This window comes from Candoia aspera, chromosome 6 (genome assembly GCF_035149785.1).
Source record: "Candoia aspera isolate rCanAsp1 chromosome 6, rCanAsp1.hap2, whole genome shotgun sequence".
NCBI classification, from domain to species: Eukaryota; Metazoa; Chordata; class Lepidosauria; order Squamata; family Boidae; genus Candoia; species Candoia aspera.
This window is the reverse complement of record NC_086158.1, coordinates 47873179-47894275: the sequence shown is the minus strand read 5'-3', so window position 1 is coordinate 47894275 and position 21097 is coordinate 47873179. Positions and strand designations below refer to the sequence as shown.

The following is a 21097-nucleotide window of genomic DNA, read 5'->3' as shown; positions in this document are numbered from 1 at the left end:
ACACTGATTCAGTATGAATCTGACCCTTTTGCAAGATAGGACAGCCAATACAAACACTGTTGCTACTGGTAATAAAGAAAAAAAGATTGATACAAATAAATGTTAACACATAGTATCATTATAAACTATAAGATAGGAGGAGAAGGCAGTGGCATTATGTGTTCAATATAGACAGTATAAAATCTCCAGATGAGGCCCCCCTGAATAAATCACAACTAAAACAGTAGCAATACTAATACTCATATATAGTGCCTTGTGGCAATCATATAACATGAACAAATAAAAAGCAATGACCACAGAGGTGACTGCTATATAGAGGATAGAGAATTTATTTACCTGCTGGTACCACATCTGGCTAGTCTTTACTCCTGCTCCCCATATATTGGAAAATAATTCTAGCACTGAGATACTGTCATTGATGTGGTCAAGTTTTCGAAGATGCCCACTCTCCAGGATTTCTACAATCTTTTCTGCCATCTGCTTCCCAATTCCGGGAATCCTACAGGCTTCCTGAAAGAAAACAATGAAACAGCAACTAGTTCAAAGAGAAACTGCAAGCCTGATTTACTCTTGAGTATTTTGTGTATGCTGAGTTTCATTATCCATAGCGTGCATCCAACTTTCTAATACAGACACCATCCCAAGAAACCATGCTTAGCATTTCGAAAACTATGCCAGTTTTAAAAACAATTCTTTTACTTTTGGCCTACAAACCTTTTGTCTTAATCTCAAGGCAGCCTCAGCATTTCTCTGCACTATTTTTAAGAGATCAGAAGTGTAGCGTAGTCTTTTACTAATTCTACAATGTAAAATACTTTCCAAACAGAAGGATGGAATAATGGGGATATGTAAGCAGGATGCAGGCCACAAGCTATTTAAACCTATTACTTGTCTGTGTAGCACTAAACAGAACACAACCTGGATTTTTTCCTGCAGAAAAAAAATGCTAAGCCAGAAAGGTGCAGATACCTTGGAGAAAGTAGAAATATGATTTATGACAGAAAACCAGACATACTTGGGAAGTTTTGTCTAATTTACCTGATAAGACGTGACTGGTTTATGGTAACTCTTGAGTGCATTAATAGCTTTCGAGTAGCTTAGACCTCTCCACTTGTCTCCTTGGACAGAATAGGCTTTTGCCAGCACTTCCAGCTTCTCTGTAATGCACTGATTATGATTATTTTTCTTGCTTTCAGAAGACTGAGCACAAACCCACTTGCCAGGAGAAAGGAACACTGACGAGCCTTCTGACAAAGTGTTCAGGTCCTGGCCTGACCTCAGTGCTTCCAGTTCTTCCAGAGTGATAACCATTTTGTCCTCTTCAGTTTCTTCATCATCTAATATCCTCTTTGAGAGAGACAGAACAAGCAGAAGAGGAAGCAATGAAATATAATGATCATTTATCCAAACAATCACAGAATATGAGCTCATTCTGCAACAATATACAGACGCTCTAAAATATAGAGCACAATTCTTTATTTTCTTTGTTTCTTTTCTAATATTTGTATTGCTTTTATCTTGTTAAAAATTTCTTTAATAAAAATTATATTAAAAAAATCAAAATAAAATAAAGACCACAATTAAGACCCATGAGAAATAATCACAGAAGCCCAGAGTCGAAGCAAACATGAACTGAACTAGCAGTTTCATATCTACAATTTCTGCCCCTAGTAACAGTGATCAAGAACTAGGAAGCACAGATGGCAAAATATCTGGGATGATCAATATACAATTGACTATCACAGTGATGTTTTAAAGCATGGTGAAAACTAATAATGAATAATATGTTTTTTCCAACTTATAGCAGTTAGTAGGTATTTGCCACCTCCATATTCTATAACTATAAGGGGGCACCAAAATTCCATATAAGACACATTGGGTACTCTATTGGGAAGCTCAGAATATAAAAATATTGAACAACAGCTCTCAGTTTTTATTCAGTGTGGTCAAGATACTATACGGAGGTCTTTGGGAAATGTATACAATGCAACCAGAATATTCTCAAAGAATATAATATGCCAAAAAAGTTAAAGTGAACTTCACTATACTTTGAAAGAGAGCTGAATGTCATGAATGTATCCTTCTAGAAATAATTTGCTAAATGTTATTTTCCTATTTCCTTATATTTGTGATTTTCAAGTAGAGTAAAATCAAGCTTCCTGGAAAAACAAACATAAAATAAATGAGACATGTTTTATGAGCCCAGTTCTACTAAGGATATTTTAATTTTTGTTCAGTTTGGTTTGTTTATTTAAATATTTAAATAAAAATGTATAAATAAAAAACCTTTTGGTATTTTTTTTAAAAAAAGATGTAAACCAGGTAATTTGTTTTTACAACCCCAAATAGTAAGGTGTTTACAAACCTTGGATGGAGTTTGGCACTGGCTCACTTTAACAGAAAATACCTGGCTTTGCCTAAAAATGTATAAAACCTCTAACCAGGCTCACCCGTGCGGCTTCCTGTTGATCTGAGAAATTTACTGTATTGCAGAAAGAGCTGGTCTCAGTGTTTGATTCTGCCTTCAGTTCCATAACTGTATTCTCTTTGGGATGAACCTTCTCCTCCTCCAGTACTGGTGAGTGTCCCATTGTCAGATCCAGATATCTGCCAAGAATCAACAGACAACAAATAAGTATAATTGGATTTGGGGCATTCCTTTTACTAGCCAGTCTAAGGACAATGTAAAACAGTGAAATGTGAAATTCATTTGAGAAATACTCTTCCGAAAGGCATGTGCTTTTTTTCAGAGCTTGTCTTAGTGAAGAATCTGTCCTGACTTCCAAATGTTTAATGTTTAGCTACTAAAGAGGCACATGCTGGGATGAAAATATTATCATATACACTTGCATCCTATTTGTCACACAGCTACATATTTGTAATGATACAGAACCAATCCTAAGCTTTCTGCTGTATTCTTGGGCCTCCTGTACATACCATTGGCCTCTCTTTCAACTATGTCACACTGTTCACCATCACAACCACACATAGGTACATTTCAATGCAAAAGTTTAGGCACTCCTGTCAAGTTATAAAATTTCAACTAATTCATAAGGTAACAGAAGTCAAACATGTTTTTTTCTGAAAATCTGAATGCTTACTTATTATTTATGTGCAGCTGTTAATAGATGCAAAATAAGAAAATAGTGAATATGGCCAATGCAAAAGTTTGGGTGTCCTTTCAGTATTTGTATCATCTCCTTTAGCCAGAATTACAGCTTTCAAATGTTTTCCTGCAGCTAAGCCGTTTTGTTCTTGTTTTGGAATTTTTTCCCCACTCTTCCTTGCAGAATTCTTCTAGTTCAGAAATATTCTTAAATCTCCTTGCACAGGCTGTATGTTTGAGATCTCCTCACACATATTCAGTAATACTCATATTCAATATTTCAAACAAATTAACAAGCAAATCAAATATGTACTTAATAAGAAAGACATATTTGATTCAGGGGCACGTTTTGGACTGCTGTCTTGCTGAAACATTCAGTAAATGTGGAGTCCTTGGTGCTCTCTGAGCCTTGTTGTTTTCTTGCAGACGTTTCATTGCCAGACTAGGCAACATCTTCAGTGCGAACTGAAGATGTTGCCTAGTCTGGTAATGAAATGTCTGCAAGAAAACAACAAGGCTCAGGGAGCACCAAGGACTCCACAGTTCAACCCTGAGCTACAAATATTCGCTTCAATTGGCATCCAGTAACTTTTCAGCTTAATTTTTTTTTAACTCCCCCAGTGGTTTCATGTAGACATTAAACAGTAGAGGAGAGATAGAATCCCACAGAACACCGTACGTGAATGATCTACGTTCAAGCAGCAGTCTCCCTGCATCATCTTCTGGGATAATTCTGACAGGAAGGATTGGAAACACTGCAAAACAGTGCCCCCGAGGCCTAACCTTGCCATACAACCCATTGAACAGAAGGACACCATGATCAACGGTATCAGACACTGATGAGAGGTCCAAGAGAAATAGCAGAGTTACATTCCACCCATATAGTTTCCTCTTAGCTCATCTATTATGGTGACCAAAATAGGTTGAGTGTTATATCCCAGATGAAATCTCAAATAAATTGCTTCAGAAAATCAGCATCCAGTTCATCAAGGCCACCACTTTCTCAGTCACTTTACCAAAGAATGGAATATTTGAGACTGGCCTATGATTATACTAAAAATATTGAATAAAATTCTTTCTTCTATTGCATTTTGAAGATGAGCTTTCAGTTTTGCATAAATTTTCCCCATTCAAACTGGATAAAGTATTTAAGAAGAGACCTACTTCTCTGGGATGAAGAGTCTATAGCCAGTAGTGTTCAGGATCTGTTGTGCTGTAATACAAGAACTTAGCCATGATGCCTTAACCAGTTGCAATCCCTGGGGTAACCTTTTGAGTTTGAGGAGCCGAAAAGCCCGATCAAAATCCATGTCTTCATCTACTATGACATGTGTCACATCTGGGGAAAGCTGGCTGCAGATGTGCCCTCCATTGTGGATGATTTGCTTATGGAAGATCTCAGTCCTGGCCTGGCCAATTCCTGCTTGCAACACATAGGCTGTGATTGGCTCCAGCCACCCTGCTAAAAAATACCACAGAGAAAGATGATCAGCAAGACAGTTAGGTTACAAACCTTTTCAGAATGAAGGAAATCTGATCACTTGATGAAGTACAGTGAAGGCTAGTGATTTTATAACATACAGTCACACTATTATATCACTGCATAGTAGAGACTGAACTTTTCCAATGTTAAGTCATTTCTCTGAAAGGCAACAATTTACCATAAAATCAAACCACAGGAATTAACAGCAAGCAAACCATACCATCTTATAAATTCACATGACTAAAGTCAGAAAGAAAAAAAATTACCTTGCTGATTCCTAGTTTCTTCTTTCCAAATCTTTAAAGGCACTGTCTGTACATCATCTCTCAATTTCTTTCGTTTAGGAAAAGCTTTGACAATTCCTTGAGGTTCCATGGGCCATAGATGCCTCCTTCCCTAACAGGAGAATGCAGTCTTGCTGAAGATGTAGGAAGGAAAAGTAAAAACAACAATGTACTCTAATGACAAGTAAGCCTTAACAACAGGTATCCTTCTGTCAGTGTTCCATCATTCTAGAGCTGACGAACAGTTCTGGTACATATCCCACTCAGTCACTCACAGAAATGTATCCTCTTCACCATGCCAAATCTAATACATCTGAAGATCAGTAAAATTAGTATTTCACAATTTATGTACATGGTAACTATATATCACCATTTCCTTACATGTCTTTGCAGGTATCACTTTATTATATATTTTCTAGCACACCTATACTGGGAATGTTTTACTGTAAGCTAGGGAATCTGTGGCTCTCCACACGTAGCTGAACTCTAGCTACCAGCAGGTCAGCCATTAGAAATGTTGGAAGCTGGAGTTCAGCAATACCTGGAGAACAACAGGTTTCTGATACTTGATTTACAAAATATGAGAGCCCTGTCCATGTCAAGAAGTTCACAAATTATGATTCAATTCAGAGTAACGTAATTGAGTAAGGATTCAATTCAGAGTAATAGACTCAGCTCTATGGAGTTAAATCTACTGATACCAAGAAACTGATCAAACCTCCTTGCAACTTATTGCTGCAACTTCCCCCCTCCTCAACGGTGGTGCTCTTGAAGTCACCAACTTCCTCTTGACACTCATGCACTACATAGTGGTACCATAGATGTTAACTGGCTAGAAATCAAGCACTTTGGTTCATTACAATCTGTCCATGACTGACTGAATAAACAAGCTAGGAAATGGGGGGGGGCAAATCAAAATTCATATTCATACAGTAGTGGTTCACTGTAATGGGTCAAAAGCTGAAAAGTCTATAATTTCCTAACTCATTATAACATTGCTGCCATCAGAACATACTGCAACCAAACCCATGAATGAAAGACCGGGTGGGAAGTTAGTAGCTGCAATAGTGCTACCGCTACATTTTCTGTGCAGGCAAGTTATCCCTCACAGCATATGGGCCTCAGCAAATGCCCTCAAATGTTAGTGCAGATTCCAACTGTGACCGCAAGAAAACCAACAAAAAAGGCAAGTAGAACAGGAATAAACAAAGAGGATTATGTTTGAATCTACAACTGAAGACTCTGCTGCAGCATTAAAGTGACAGCAAAAGAGATGAGCTAAAGGATTTCCAAAAAAGTAGGCTCCAAGGAAGATTGGAAGAAAAGAACTGTGCTGGCATCATACGGATGTCCTGAGAAAAACCTGAAGCAGCAAAGCATAAATGGCAGCATTTTCTGAGGTAACAGTAGACTTTGACATGACTAGTAGCAGTGTAACTGGAGGAGCAAAGTTCAAAGGGACAAAGGGAGAGACAAACCCATGCAGAATGTACAGGTAAGAACAAGAAGACAACCTTTGTACTGGATCCAAAAAAGAACAAAATTGTCATTATATGTGCAGAGTGAGAGGTTAATCATTTTGACAACATAACGCAAACAGATGTGAGAGAACAACAGTAAGTAAGCAGGTGAGAGATTGCGAAAGGCCTTTATTTTTGCAATGTTGTACAGGGAAGTAACACAACTTGGGTATAAAGGAAAAAAGCAGAGAAGTTGAATTTGCAAAAAAAAAAATGTATCTAAACAGATATGTTAAGGAGACAGCTGGAAACATGGAAGGAATAGCTCTGAGATGGAGAATCAGTGCTGAATATCACTGGGTATGGGTACTACTGGGTACTACTGAAAATCATGGAATTTTATGAGATCATCTTGGGATAGTGTGTAGAAAAAAAACTAGTTTGGAAGAATTTTGACTAAAAAGCAAATAGTTGTATATTGTTTTCCTGTTTAGGAAAAGTATCATATATGAAACAGTCCTTAATGTAACTTTCCTTGAAATGTCTGGTTAGCCTTACTTTAGATGAGTAGAGCCCTAAAATTAGAGAAGGAAAGTACAGTATGGCATTTATATTCCATAAATACAGGCATTAACTTGGGAAGGATTTTATGAATATGGAAGCCACATCATGAATCAGACTGTTGGTCCACCTAGCCCAGTAGTGTCAACAATGTTGGTCTAAGTTATTTCTGACAGTTTTCCTGGTCAAACTAAAGACCCCCGAGACTGAGCCTAGGATTTTCTGCGTACAGAGCATGTGCTGAAACACTGTAAGCTATGGTTCTTCCATCCCAGATTCAATTTTCAACCTCTTTCATTAAAAGGATATTGGGTAGCCATGCTGTTGAAGATCATTGCCAGAGTTGAAAAATACTTTACTGGAGAATCTGATTTTATAGGACTTTTGCATTCTACCCTGGAAATTGCATCAAAGTCTCTGAGACAATCACCAATGAAAAGTAAAGCAGCGAGAAATAGCAATAATAATTTGAGTATTTTTACTTTTAATTTAAGTATTGTGTTACTGTTACATTTCAAACCAAATGTCATAGTCCTTTATTAGAGCCAGTGGACAACTGGATCAGGAGCTGAAGGTAAAAATATCAGCACTGCATTAACTTGATTTAAAAGTCTGTCTAAAAGTAATCTCCCACGCCTACACCCCGAATAGTCCTTCCCAATTTAGCGTTATTCTAGATGCACTTCCCATAAACTCTGGCTTACACGACATGCCGGCCAGAGATCACAGCACTTGAAGTCAACGCACATTGTGGGACGCCGCCTTAGAGGGAGTGGGGAGATCAATAGCAAAAGGCCTGAACTTGTTTGCATCTCTTCGGAGCGCAAATCCGAAGTAATCCGGGTTCGCTCATCGCAGTCCAGGCACCACCGATTTAAGAGCTTCGAAGTTGGGAGGCGGGAAGAGAGCGAGCTAAAGGTTCCTGACAGCCATCGCCAAACCACCGCGGCGCTTCTCCACCCTCCTGCCGCCGCGACTTTCCCAGGCGACTGAGGGGCAACCGCGCCGCCCTGCGCCTCTGTCTTATCCCACCCATCCACCTACGTTGCCCCTCCGGCTGGAGAAGGGGAGGCCTTTACGCAACGGCCAGAGGGTGACCGAGGAGAATGATACTGACGATAATGTTCACTTACCGACGGAACTGCTGTGGCGCAAAAGCGACATGCGCGCGGCATTTTCTTCCGTGTCAGGGCCGAAGGGCCGGAAGACCAGGAGGGTTGCCTTGGTAACGTGCCTAGCCGAGCTGCGACATGGCTGGGCCCAACTGGCTGGAGCGGTTGCGTGCGGCTCGCAAGACCGCCCTGCTCGTGGATGGTAATGGGGCTTGGGGGGGCGGGCGCACTGGGATGATGGTGATCTGGGGAAATGACCCGCCGGTCACGGGCAAGTGGGCAGCGGTGAAGTTGGGAAGCTTTCTAAGGCGCTCGATGGGGAAAGCCCGGAGGGTGCGAGGAGGCTGCAGTCCCGTGCTGCGTTCGCTTTTGGGTGTACCGACCCGAGGGAGACCTAGTAGGAATCGGCTGAAGATTTGATTTGATTTAATTTATTTATCAAATTTATATGGCCGCCCGTCTCACAAAAAGTGACTTTGGGCGGTGTACAGCAAAGATTTGATTAAGATCACACTTTAAATCTCTTAAAAGCTTTTTTTAAAGAAGTAGTGGAAAACATTCCCTTGTCCACTTTTGTCAAACTGAACTGTATTCACCGCTGTGGGATGCATGTGGAAAACAACCCGTTAACATTAGTGTTTACTTCCACCAAAGCTTGCATTGAATAGACTTGGATGATTTGAATGGAGGGCTGTGGGGTATTCGGAGTCTCTAAAAACCACTCTGGTCAAGCAGGGGAAAGTGTATATTGAGTCTGCAGGATGGGACTTCCTCCTATTTCTCTTCTTTAGACCCACCCATCCTGTGCTTTCTTTAGGTAAACGAAAAATCCATTACTTGTTTGAGGATGGAAAGGAGATGGTAGAAGAGTATGACCTGAAAACACACCAGCTGCTCTGTAAGCCAGCCAAATTTTCTTGTTTCTAGTTAAATATTGGAAATGTAAATGGTACAGGTAGATCCGAAATACAGGTTTTGCCTTTAATAATCTTGCACAATTTGCAGGTCAGTAAAGCAAACTTTATATGTTAATCACATGAAAGAGATCCATACTAGGAAAGGGCTAGTTTACCTGTTCTCACCTTGTTTCTTTACCCACAGCATTAACCCTAAGCATTGATGTCTGAGCCAGGGAAGTTTGTATTGTATGATAAAACGTAGAAGTTAATCTCCTGATTGTATTGGTATTGGTCCTGAGATTGCATGGCTTCTGTCATGCTTCTCTTGACAAAACTATACAAGTAGGGATTCAAGGGCACAATGCTGTGATAGGTTTTTTTTTAAGAGCGAATTTGAGCACCTGCTGTGAAACAAATGCAAGCCCTATCTATAGTGAAATCAAAGTATAAATTCTTGCACCTTTTTCCTCCATGTGAATACAGGTAATTCTTGCTTAATGACCAATCATTCAGCAACTGTTTGAAATTATGTTGGTGCTGAACGAAAGGACTTACGAATGTTGCCTTGCTCCTGTGATCACTTTAACAAAATTCGGGCCTGCCCTAATTCACGACCACACCCTCCCCACCCCCAGCTGACCTTCATTGTCATCTTTGCCTGCCTTCCCTCTGCTGGGCTCACCATCCTGGCCACATGCAGGGGAGGTGCCATGGATATGTCCCGCAGGCCAGCAGGTGAGAGCTATGGGCAGGTGGGTGGGTGCTGCACCATGCACCACTACCTGCCGGGTCCTTTTTTCCTGCGAACCTCCTTTCACACACTGGCCAGGGACTTCTTTTGTGAAAGTCCTGGCCTTCACATGGAAAGAGGCCCTGGCTGCATGCAAAAGAAGGCTGGCACGAAAGAAGGCTGCAGCTTCACCACTGTGAAAGAAAGCCCCAGGTGTTAGTGGCATGCAGTGCACTGGGGGTGGGGGGCAGCAGGCAGGGCCAGGCAGTTGGCGGCAGAGGATAGGTGGGCAGCCCAGAGGGCAGAGATGGGGGGAGATAGGGGGATGGGGGGAGTTGAAGTGGAGGCAGTCCATCTTCCAAGAATGGCTTGGATCTGGGTGGATCCTCACCTCATGACCGCATGGGATTTGCCCAACAACAGTAACTGGAATTGCTAGGACTGCCGTCACTAAGCAGAGTGGTCACGTGACATTTCACTGAACGACCACATCACTTAGCGATGGAGTTGCCAGCCAATTAGAGTAATTAATTGAGGACTACCTATAGTGTAACTGTGTAATAACCGGCTTGTTGTCATTCTTGGAGGGGGAGGGGCAATTCCAACTGCCCCTTGTTTTGGAAATAGACTAGTCAGGTTGTTTGCTTCTAAACTGTTTTTCACAATGTGCAATAGTACTTCCAAAACCAGTATCCTGAGCATGAATATCTGAACTGGAAAGTCTGTCAATATGTGTTGACATCTATAAGACTGGATCAACAAGCTTCACTTCCCAGATTATATACTCTCTGGGCCTATATGAGTAAGGCTTATGCAATGTTTCAGATTTGAAGGAAGAAAAGTGCTTTGGAGTGTACTGGTGTGCTTGTATAACACCTGTCTGCAACTCCTGTAAGTAACTATGTCTTTTCCCAGAATAGTTCAGTTGTCCTATTCAATTATGGCAGAATCCCAGGGAAAGATGCATGTGATTTTACAAGTTGCATGCAGATGCTGTGTTATGAAGCAATGTTTTGCTTTCGTATCTGAAATGCTGCACAGCCCATCAGGACAAAGGTAGCAAGTTGCACACACTCAAGCTCAGGACCAGCAGCTTTAAATTCTCTTTCAGCTCATGGATCCTCTTCATGTGATTAATGTGTAAAGAAGACTATAGGTAGTCCTTGGGTTACAATGGCAGTTGAGACCAGAACTGCTGTCGCTAAGTTGCATGGTTGTAAAGTGCAATGTCACATGACCACGTCACTTAGCAATGGCAGTCCTGGCAGTCTCGGTTGCCATTGTTAAGCAGGTAGTTAAGCAAGGACCTCACATGACCGTGACTTCAACTTCCTGCCAACTTCCCCATTGACTTTGCTCATGGAAAGTCAGCAAGGAACATAGGAAATCGTGATCAAGTGACGGTTCTAACTGTGAGCCAGGTACTGAAAGCCCATATTGCAATCACGTGACCGTGGGGATGCTGCGACAGCTGGAACTCTGAGGACCCATGGTAAGTCCCCTTCATTCAGTGTTGTTGCAAGTTTGAACGGTCACTGAACAAGTGGTTGTAACCCGAGGACCCCTATATTCTGTTTCTGCAAAAAAGGGAACAAGCATAATTAAGAATAAACTGACATGAAAAGTAACTTGACCTAACTTGCTGTATTCCAGTCACATAGCATCTCCTGCTAATTTTTTAGTATCCCAATTGAGAATATTTTCCTGAAAAAATAAATATATAGTTTTTTGTTTGCCCTTGTCATTTCTGTGCAGTAAGAAAATGGAGGGAGAAGAATGCCCTGGGTGCATATGGCAACTGGGAGGTTGAAGTGGGAGAACCCAAATTGCTTGCAGCAGGAGCACTGGACCGTGAACTCATCAAGGAGAGCAGTACCAATGTAAATACAGTATTTATACCTCAGCATTTGACATGAGAGAAAATATATTTTGTCCAATTCATCTACCTTGATTTTTATTCATTTAGAAAATAGTATGTAAGACTTTCTTCCTATATTAAGTTGCAGGAATAATCCAGAACATTAGAAATGTCCATTATACTTTTCCTATCTACTTTGCCTCTGACTGTCCTTTTCCTATATATTAAGGTTTGTTTGTTAAATGCATATCATGTCTTTCCTCCAGGAGTACAACTCAGCTTACAAAGCATTTGATTCTTCCAATTTTTCCTCACAACATTCTTACGATGTGAGTTGAATTAAGAGATAGCAACCACCTTCAAGTCTCCTAGTGAGCGTCTACATGATTTAAACCAAGAAATTAAAACTGAAAGCTCACACCTGTCAAGAAGAGCTGAACTAAGGTTGGGTAGAGACATTTTTGTTAATACAGTATGAAAAGCTTAATATGAGTCTTTTATGAGAGACTCATGTTCACCCTCAGTAACTAGGTGACTTTGGGCCAGTCACTTCCTTTCAGCCCAAGCTACTTCACAGAGCTTTTGTTGCGGGGGAAAAATGGGATGAAGGAGCACTACGTATACCACTTTGAGCTCCTGAACAAAAAGTGGAATATACCTCTAACAAACAATGTTTTGAAAAATATTATTATACATACCAGCATGCAAGTGTTAAATTTAGCATAGTAATGATATGTCCATTATATGAATCTTTTGTAAATCAAAGGCAAATGTGTTTAATTGGTTTTTTAAAGAAACAGATTTAGATTTTAACAAACCTTGCTTTACTTAAAAAACTGGATTTTTATCCATTCTAATTGGTAGTCTGAATGCATGAATTTGCCCTACACAAATTAGTTTGTTGATTTGTACATCTGTTTAAATATTGTGTGGGGAAGTGGGGACACACAACTGAATGTGGCTCAAGTTCTAAATTTCCTACATGAATCATGATGGGGTGGATGATATCAGGAGGAAAGGTTTCAGGAGGGGAAGCCTCTCTTCAGGAGCACTGCCACTGTCTGAGAGTGCTCTTCTGGGCAGAAGAAGGCAGTCCCACCACACAGAGCAAGGAAAGGAACCATTCACTCCTTCCAACCTTTTGCATATCTTGGAAGGGACTGCCTTTCTCCAGATGAAGATCGTGGAAAGCACAACTTTCAATAAAAATACTGTATGTATAAGAGTAATAAAAATATATGCAGAGATACAGTAGATAAAATAATCTTTAAACAAAGTACTTAGCAAGCTAAATACTACAATAGTAAAAACGTCTGCACTACAACTAATGGATGTTATCTTCAGAAAGGAGCTCCCATATTCGATCAAGCAAGATCTATAGAACTGGATTGGTGGCCCTTCACTGAGCCTGGTGTGCTTTCAGATGTAGCATTGTGTTGTATTGTGCCGTGTAGTGTAGTGCAGTGTTTCTCAACCTCAGCAACTTTAAGATGTGTGGCTGGGGAATTCTGGGAGTTGAAGTCTACACATCTTAAAGCAGCTGAGGTTGAGAAACACTAGTGTGGTGTATTGATTGCTTTAGGGAATGTATTGCTCTCCACTCCTTTTATGCCTCTGAGTAATTTGGGTGGCTTATAAAGTGCAATCCTCCAGTCCATCCTCCAGGAAATAAAGCCAGACTGCTCACTTGAGGGAATGATATTAAAGGCAAAACTGAAATACTTTGGCCACATCATGAGAAGACAGGACACCCTGGAGAAGATGATGATGCTAGGGAAAGTGGAAGGCAAAAGGAAGAGGGGCCGACCAAGGGCAAGATGGATGGATGATATTCTAGAGATGACGGACTCGTCCCTGGGGGAGCTGGGGGTGTTGACGACCGACAGGAAGCTCTGGCGTGGGCTGGTCCATGAAGTCACAAAGAGTCGGAAGCGACTAAACAAATAAACAACAATAAAGTACAATAAAACACATATAAAAGTATGTATAAAGCATAACACATATAAAACATATCAGCTAAAACAGTTACATTATAAGGCCTTGGGAAGTAAATATGTTTTCAGCTCTTTCCTAAATTGTAATGAGGCGTGCTTCAATTCAACCAGCAATTTATTCCATGACACAGACCATAATTTAGCCAAAGATGCCAAAAGCTAGGTGATGTTTTTATAAAAGGTCTATGCTTTTCATTATAGTTTTGCCTTAAAGTTAACAACTCTTTCCAATTAGAAGAGTTAGGGAAATTCTGGATGTTCTCTGTTGTGATATTTTTGCTTGACTTGCAGCAAGTAATGTTCTAGGAATGTCCACAAAACAGAAAATGTGTTTTATTTTGAACTTGCAACACATCACATTTCAGAAGTTGTGCAAAATGTTGTGGGTAGGCCATGGTTTAGCAGAAACAAAACCTGGAACATTTTTGCTTTTCCAGGATTTGGTTGAAACAAAATCTACAGAGTTTGCAGAATAATTTTATGGGAACGTAGATCAAGTTTGGTGCATGTTACCCTTCCTTTCCCTTTAGCAGCTTCCAGTGCAGCACATCTAACTAGTCTGTCTGTGCCCCCATTTTTGCAATACCTCTCCCTGCCTCCTGTTAGCCTCTGGCAGTGTTGTTGGTTTCTTTCTCCTTGTACTCCCCCTTCTTCTGTCTGGAACAAGACGGTTCAATTTCATTCAAAATTCAGTTGAAGTATGTATGTTCCTTGTATATATGAATACCTGAACTATCCCATGTATGTGTATGAAGTGCGTTCTGTGTCTTGAATGTAGTTCTTTTACTGAATGGATTTTTGCTTGATTGCGTTTCATATGAAATGAACTTTTCTCACTCTTGACCGCTTTTCTTCCTTATCCATCTTTTGTTTCAGTCTGTTTTCTTCCTGAATCTAGTAGCACCTTCCTTCACATTCCTCTGTATCAAAACTTAATTTGTGTATCCGGGATGACAGTTCTCCCATTAAAGAATGTATTATATAAATGGAGAAAAGTACATGGGGAAGGTATTGAACTTAAAGACCCTCGCATCAGTGTTGCTCCAATTTAGATGACAACCCAGCACTTGCATGCACAATTTTGCCAATCCCTATTCATGCCGTTACAGTAAAGTTACTACAACTGCTGCTTATTTTAACTGAGCAGCATTGGGCTGAATTCTGTTTATCTTTTCTCTAGCCTGTCTTTATGCGAAAAGACACCAGTAGCAGTTTCCAGTGGCGGATCCGAAACCTGCCATATCCTAAGGATGTCTACAGTGTTTCAGTAGAAAAGGATCAGCGCTGCTGTGTGGTCCACACAACAAATAAGAAGTCAGTAAACATAGGATTCACTCATGGTGGGATGAACATGGGTGTATTTGCAGGCAGTTTGTAGGGTGTGGAAATAATGATGTACATTCCCTATTGCAACATTCTGAGCTTTCCTATTCCTAATAGATGTATCGTGAGAAATGTAAGCAAAAGTCTTCCTCAACCCCAGCTTTTTTATAGTATTTGCACACAATGCTATGCAGGTTATAATTTTTGAACAAGCCATAGTATTCTGGTTTGCATATACCCCTAATGGATAGGTTTGGATGTTAGGCTAAGCCAAAAATAAACGAACATCATGTCTTAATTTTATGTGTGAATCAAGCTATAGCCATGGAACAAAGAGTGTTTGATTTTTCTGTCCATTCCATTTTTATGCAATCCCTAATATTTACCCAGAGGTGGTGCTGTTGGCAAAGAGCTGTTCTTTTCTGTTTGACCATTTATGTTAGGCTAAAGTTCTTCTGAGGGCAAAGAGTATAATTAATCAGTGGCAATAAAAGACTAGGGATATGGTCAGGACTTGTCAAACATTTCACAATGAAGGCCAGACTACATTAACCTTATGGGCCATTCTACTTAGCATCTTAGCTATCTCACTGGAACTGGCAGGTTCCTGAAGTTCAGTGGACTTCTTGGTAAGTATGAAGATTCTTAATACTTGTTGATTTGAGCAGTCCTTGAATATCCTCAGCCTTCTGCAGAGTCTCATTTTAAGTCAGGATCACCAGTGAATTTGATTTGTAGTAGATTAAGACAAGCAGAGTACTTTTGCATACAAAATACAAATGTAAATGTTGCTGTTATGACATAGACTGGGGGTTACTGATAAGATGCCTTTCAAAAGGAACTAGATGAATTTATGACAAATAGGTCTCTTAGATCTGATACTTAAATAAAAACTCAGTGTATAGAAGCAAGTATCACTAAATAACAGTTGCTAAGAGGCAAAGAATTGGAGAAACCCGTTTCTTTCATGTCTTCCTTGCGGGCTGTCAACTAATACTAAAAAGAAGATGCAGTGTTAACCATGTAGCAGATCCAGTAAGAAATCATTTATTGTATAGTAGCCCAATGTATATCAGACAATCCAACATATTTTGGACAATTCAGAAGCAATGTTACCATTGTCCCTAGCATATAAAATACAAACCTTTATAGATAGCTTTTTTAATTTTATTTTTGGAAAATGAATGCCTTAATGAGCATAGGCATTTGAGATTTGCTTGCCTTGCCCATTGGAAATTCAAAACATGGTTGAATAAAAATTCTAAAGTAAATCTCAATTACTCTGTCTACCAAAGAAAACAGGAAAAGTTGAATTACTGCTGCAACAAACAGCTTTTATATGATTTGTTCTGGCTGGCCAATGGTGGAAACAAAGACTTAGATCAATCACATATTTTTAAGCCATGGTTTAATTATGATTTATTGATTAAATGATAATTGGCTGAATTCACATATTAAGCCATTAACAATGGTGTACAAAGATGGATATCTGCATGAGGTGGGTGGAAAAATCACGTGTGCTACCATCATTCAAATGCTGCAGCTTACATATTTACATTGGGATGCAACTATGGAATAGCAGCATTTGCATGATTACCATTACACAATTCATGTCATTTGGATGCCATCACAGTTTGCTGTGAACACCACTGTTTAAAAACCACAGTGGCAGGCTTCACACATGATGCTAAGCCATAGTTAACCACATTATGCTCAAAGTGTTGTGTGAACCCTACCAAACTAAATAATAAGTAAGTCCTTATTCTGATCCTGCAGATCTGCTCTTAAGATAGGAAATGGAATCTGAGCAGCTACAATAATCATCTGGCACATAACATCTAGCTAAAAATTCTCCTTTCAATGCAGTTCACTGAAATTTTGGAAAGCAGAAAGACAACTGTCACCAATCAAAAACAGAGCAAAGGAATATATTAGAAATAGCTAAAACCAAGTCCCCTTGAGTTCTATTTATTTGCAAAGCAACTATTGTAACAAGAAAAGTTAACCTAGTACCTACAGCTGGAACAAAGTTAACGTCTTAACGAGTATGTATGTATTTATTTACATTTCAAATTTCGTCACCACCCATCTCACTCAAAGAGTGACTCTGGGTAGTTTACAATAAAACTGGGATAAATAAAGATTAAAATACAATAAAAACAATATTCTTAAATAAACATATACAATCCAAGATAGAGATGTTAAAAAATTCTTAATTTCATTTAATTCAAGGGGCCTTTTCAGGGCACTAACCACCGCCAGGACTGATTAACCCTCCTCATGCCCCAAGCAAGGTGTCAGAGCCAGGTCTTCACCACTTTTCAGAAGGCCAGGAGAGTGGGGGCCTGCCTCACCTCCAGGGGAAGAGTGTTCCATAGGGTGGGGGCCACAGCAGAGAAGGCTCTCTTCCTGGGGCCTGCTAATTGACTGTCTTTCATGGACGGGATCTGTAACATGCGCTCTCTGCCTGACTGGGTGGTATGGGTCGATGTAATGGGGGTGAGACAGTCCCTCAGGTAACCTGGACCCATGCCCTGTAGGGCTTTAAAGGTTGTTACAGAAATTCCTCCACAGCAAAGCTGCTAGGTTCTTTAGAACTTAGATTATATATGACTTCATGATTTTCCTATTACATACCATTATTCATTGTAGCTTGCTCTTTATTGTGAGGAAGGCAGGAGATAAAATGACAAGTTCAGATACCTTGTCCTTTTTGTTAATGCAACCAAAGCAGCATATGTACTGTATGTTTGCATTTTATTCTCTCTTCCATAAATTATTCTACTCTTTTACTGAAACTGGGATTTTATGTAATCTAGATGGGAACTTGGGGATTTCCAGCTATTGCTAAATGACCAGCCACAGCGAACATGGAGACTGGAAAGGGATGCCTGGATTTGTAGTTCAGCAACAGCTGGAAGCCCACAGGTTCCCCATCCCCATATTACATAATATTCAGTTCATGTTCATGCTTGTGGCCTGATCATGGTGTTGTAAGAGGCTATAGTTAATCTTTTAGAGCAGGAATGGGCAGCCCATAGGCTGCATGTGCTTCTCCCAGCCTCCCAAGATATGCTACTAATAATTGTTAGCAAAATTGTCGATTTTTAGCAACTTGTGTTTCTTTTCTTTTTTCTTAAGGATAAAGGTGAAAATAGGAGAGGGAAGTCTCTAGGCAACAAATCACTAAAATGTCCCATCCTTAAGTTCCTCCAAAACCCATCCAAAATTGTGCCACTTAAACTCAGCCATTTACTGTTAAATTTCAGCAGTATGATTTTAGAGTGGGGGTCAGGGTTTCAGGGTAGAAACAAGAATAGTTTGCCTCATAGAGGCTTCCAACTCCCATTCCTTTTTTGTTGTTGTTGTTGTTAAGTGCATGCTGAAAAATTGGCTCTGCCTCTTCCTGTGATGTCATCTTCAGCTGGTTGGAAAAGCAAGTTGGGGCCCGCAATCCTGACAGAGCTGCCTATCCTGGCTTTAGGAGAAGGGAGGACAATGGCATAATGCTTATGACAATTAGAAATTTAGCAGATGCAGCTTTTCCTGAGAGATATAAGAAGAAAACTGGAGCTACTTAATGGCTACTATGCTATTGTAAAGGTGGGAGAGAACAGAGCTGCTCCAAAGGAGCTTAAAAAGAAATATTGCCACCTACTCCCATTCATTCATTGTGCCCCCTCTAGCCACAGCAAAAGACTGCTCAAGTGGGATTTGCTCCAGTCCTCTTGCTGTAAAACAAATCCATTAAAGCAAATTTCCAAACAAACAGGCAAAGCCTCCTTGGCCACAGCAAAATCAATTATTGCAGGGCAAGGTAGCAGTTAACATTACGCTGAAACAGGCAAAACAGATCTATTTTCCTTTGATCTTTCACAGATTTTAGTTGGAGCTCAGACCAGGTATTTTTCCCACTGCCTCAGCCCTGTTTTTGGGGTGGGGAGGCAAAGGTGGTGTTCTCAGTATGGGCTCCATGGGCTCTTTGAAATGCTGGACTACTTTTGGGAACTGCTTTTTTATTGTCTCAATCAGTAAGAAGTTAACACTTCCTTAACTTGTCTTTTGTGTTCATCTAATCTTTGCTGTTTAACCTTTGACATCTCCATTATTATCCATGTCTGCCACCTTTCCCAAATATACGCAAAAGGCTCCAAGCCCTGGGGTAGCATTCCTCTCTAGCAGGCAGTTAGCCTGGGCTAGTTGGCCTTTGTATGCATTTTCAGTAGGACTTGGAAAATAAAGGGTTCATGTTTTGTGTAGCACTAGTTCAACCAGTCAACCTCTGAGCAAAACTAACTTAATTGAGAAGGATTGCTCATGGGTTTGACATCCTGTTCATTTTGGAGCACCAAATACGTATCAATAGTGGAGCATAATTTACAAGGGAAGCGTTCCAGCCCCCAAATGAACTAAACAGCATGCTTCATGGGGAGAAACAATATTGGTCTTCCAGCTTAAATTACTGAAATTGTCAGAAGATGGATCATTCTAAGCGCCTGATGGATATGATAGTGTAGGCACATACTAACATTCAAGCTATTAGAGTTTCCTATCTACCTTTTATCTTTATGGTGTATAACTATCTGTTTAGTGAGTACCTCACAACCAAACTTGGAAAGCACAAATGCTACTGGATTTTTTTTTATTTTTTTTTTGGCCTTCGAATCAGGGTTAATTCCTGGTGACTGCCTGGACTAGGCCCTGCAGTTTTCTTGGCAAGGTTTTTTGGAAGTGGTTTGCCATTGCCTCCTTCCTAGGGCTAGGAGAGAGGGACTGGCCCAAAGTAATCCAGCTGGCTTTGTGTCTAAGGAGGTACTAGAATTCAGAGTCTCCTGGTTTGTAGCCTGATGCCTTAATCAGTACACCAAACTGGATCTCTGCTACTTGATACTACTTTTTAAAAAATGAAATCTGATTATGACTTTTAATTAAAACTAGGGTTACCATATCTGAACTGCAAGAATCCAGAGTTGTGTAACCCAGATATGATAATCCTAATAAACGTTTATTTAATGTACATATGAGAAATTATTTTGAGAAAGCATAGTCTGTTGCAGCAGGCACAATCTTAATTGCACCCCCCTTCTCTCACACAGGAAGGAACATCTTAGGAAAGTGATTGCTACTGCAGTTTTTAGTACATGGCGGCATTTAAAAACAAAATCTACTGGTCAAATTAACACAGACATAGGTTCAGCAGATTTTTAAATGTAACTCGTTAATTAATTTTATTATATTAAAAATAATTCTAAGTGGAATCTTTCATCCTGAATGGAGGATACTCAGTTTCTAGCCCTTGGAACAATTCTGCAATTTCTCTCATGTAAAAATATAGTTCAGGTATTATTTGTCATCCATTAGTGAAGAAATAAATTGTCCTTACTTTTGTGTCCATGTTTACCTTCAGATACTACAAGAAATTCACCATTCCTGATTTAGATAGATTCCAGCTGCCTTTGGACAGCACTGCTCTGAGCTTTACTCATGCCAACAATACACTGATCATCACAGTAAGTTCTCATCAAGTTAATCTCCCAACATTAGAATATTGCTGCCTTCGGTCCTCTTTTGCTTTGCTGCCTTTATAAAACTTGAGAAAACACATGGAGAGAAATGGATGAAAATGGATGAAAATTAAGAATCAGAGCTAGACCAATTAGACTTATGAGGAAAAATAAATTCATACTGCTATTTCTGCTTCAGAGTTTTAATTACAACTCTGCACATTTTTTTTCTAACTTGAAACAATTTTTTATCTCTTTCAACGATATCCAGTATAGAAACACTTCCTTCTTCAGTGCACAGGGAGGTACCCAGTGAACAGCTGGAAAAGTTCAAGTGCACAGTTTGCCATGGGATATTTCAGAGTGCAGTAAGATAAATGGGATTAAAAGTAAGGCAGATTTCAAAATTTGACCTGATAATGTGCATTGAAAGGAATGCATTTGAGATACAGCCTTATGTTCTAGGTATTTTATTTTAAATGACTGGAAAACTGAATATGAGAGCATGACATTCCAATTATTTTGCTTCTTTTTCAATGTTCCATCTCTTTTGCAAATGAGGCACTTTGTTAATAACATTTCTGTTTGTGCTAGCAGAGATTCAGGCTATTTTCTCTTCTATAGTATCAAAAGCCAACAGAAATACTGGCTGCAGAAGAGGAGCTGCAAAAAGAGCTAAAGAAGATCAAAAGTGCTAATAATGGGGAAGGAGACTGCAAGACACAGTAGTCAATAGTTGCAGAATGCATTGTCTGTCCATATTAAATAAATGTGCTGAATGGA

The 21097-nt window shown here is 39.8% G+C and overlaps 2 protein-coding genes across 2 annotated transcripts in view; one reads left to right on the top strand and one right to left on the bottom strand.

The window, feature by feature from the left end:
* The window catches only part of POLL (DNA polymerase lambda), an 18013-nt gene extending 9912 nt beyond the window's left edge, over positions 1 to 8101 (bottom strand). The window contains exons 1-6 of the mRNA XM_063307071.1: positions 8028 to 8101; positions 4856 to 5007; positions 4271 to 4568; positions 2484 to 2607; positions 1039 to 1347; positions 337 to 510 (exon numbers count right to left, since the gene is read on the bottom strand). Coding sequence (XP_063163141.1) covers positions 337 to 510; positions 1039 to 1347; positions 2484 to 2607; positions 4271 to 4568; positions 4856 to 4964 — 1014 coding nt within the window. The 5' untranslated portion in view covers positions 4965 to 5007; positions 8028 to 8101. The remainder of the gene's footprint in view (positions 1 to 336; positions 511 to 1038; positions 1348 to 2483; positions 2608 to 4270; positions 4569 to 4855; positions 5008 to 8027) is intronic.
* On the top strand, positions 8099 to 21097 carry DPCD (deleted in primary ciliary dyskinesia homolog (mouse)). Its single transcript, XM_063307068.1, has 6 exons — positions 8099 to 8208; positions 8824 to 8904; positions 11391 to 11515; positions 14668 to 14801; positions 20218 to 20320; positions 20939 to 21097. Exons 1-6 carry the CDS (start codon positions 8145 to 8147, stop codon positions 21041 to 21043), a joined length of 612 nt encoding a protein of 203 aa, XP_063163138.1. The 5' UTR covers positions 8099 to 8144; the 3' UTR covers positions 21044 to 21097.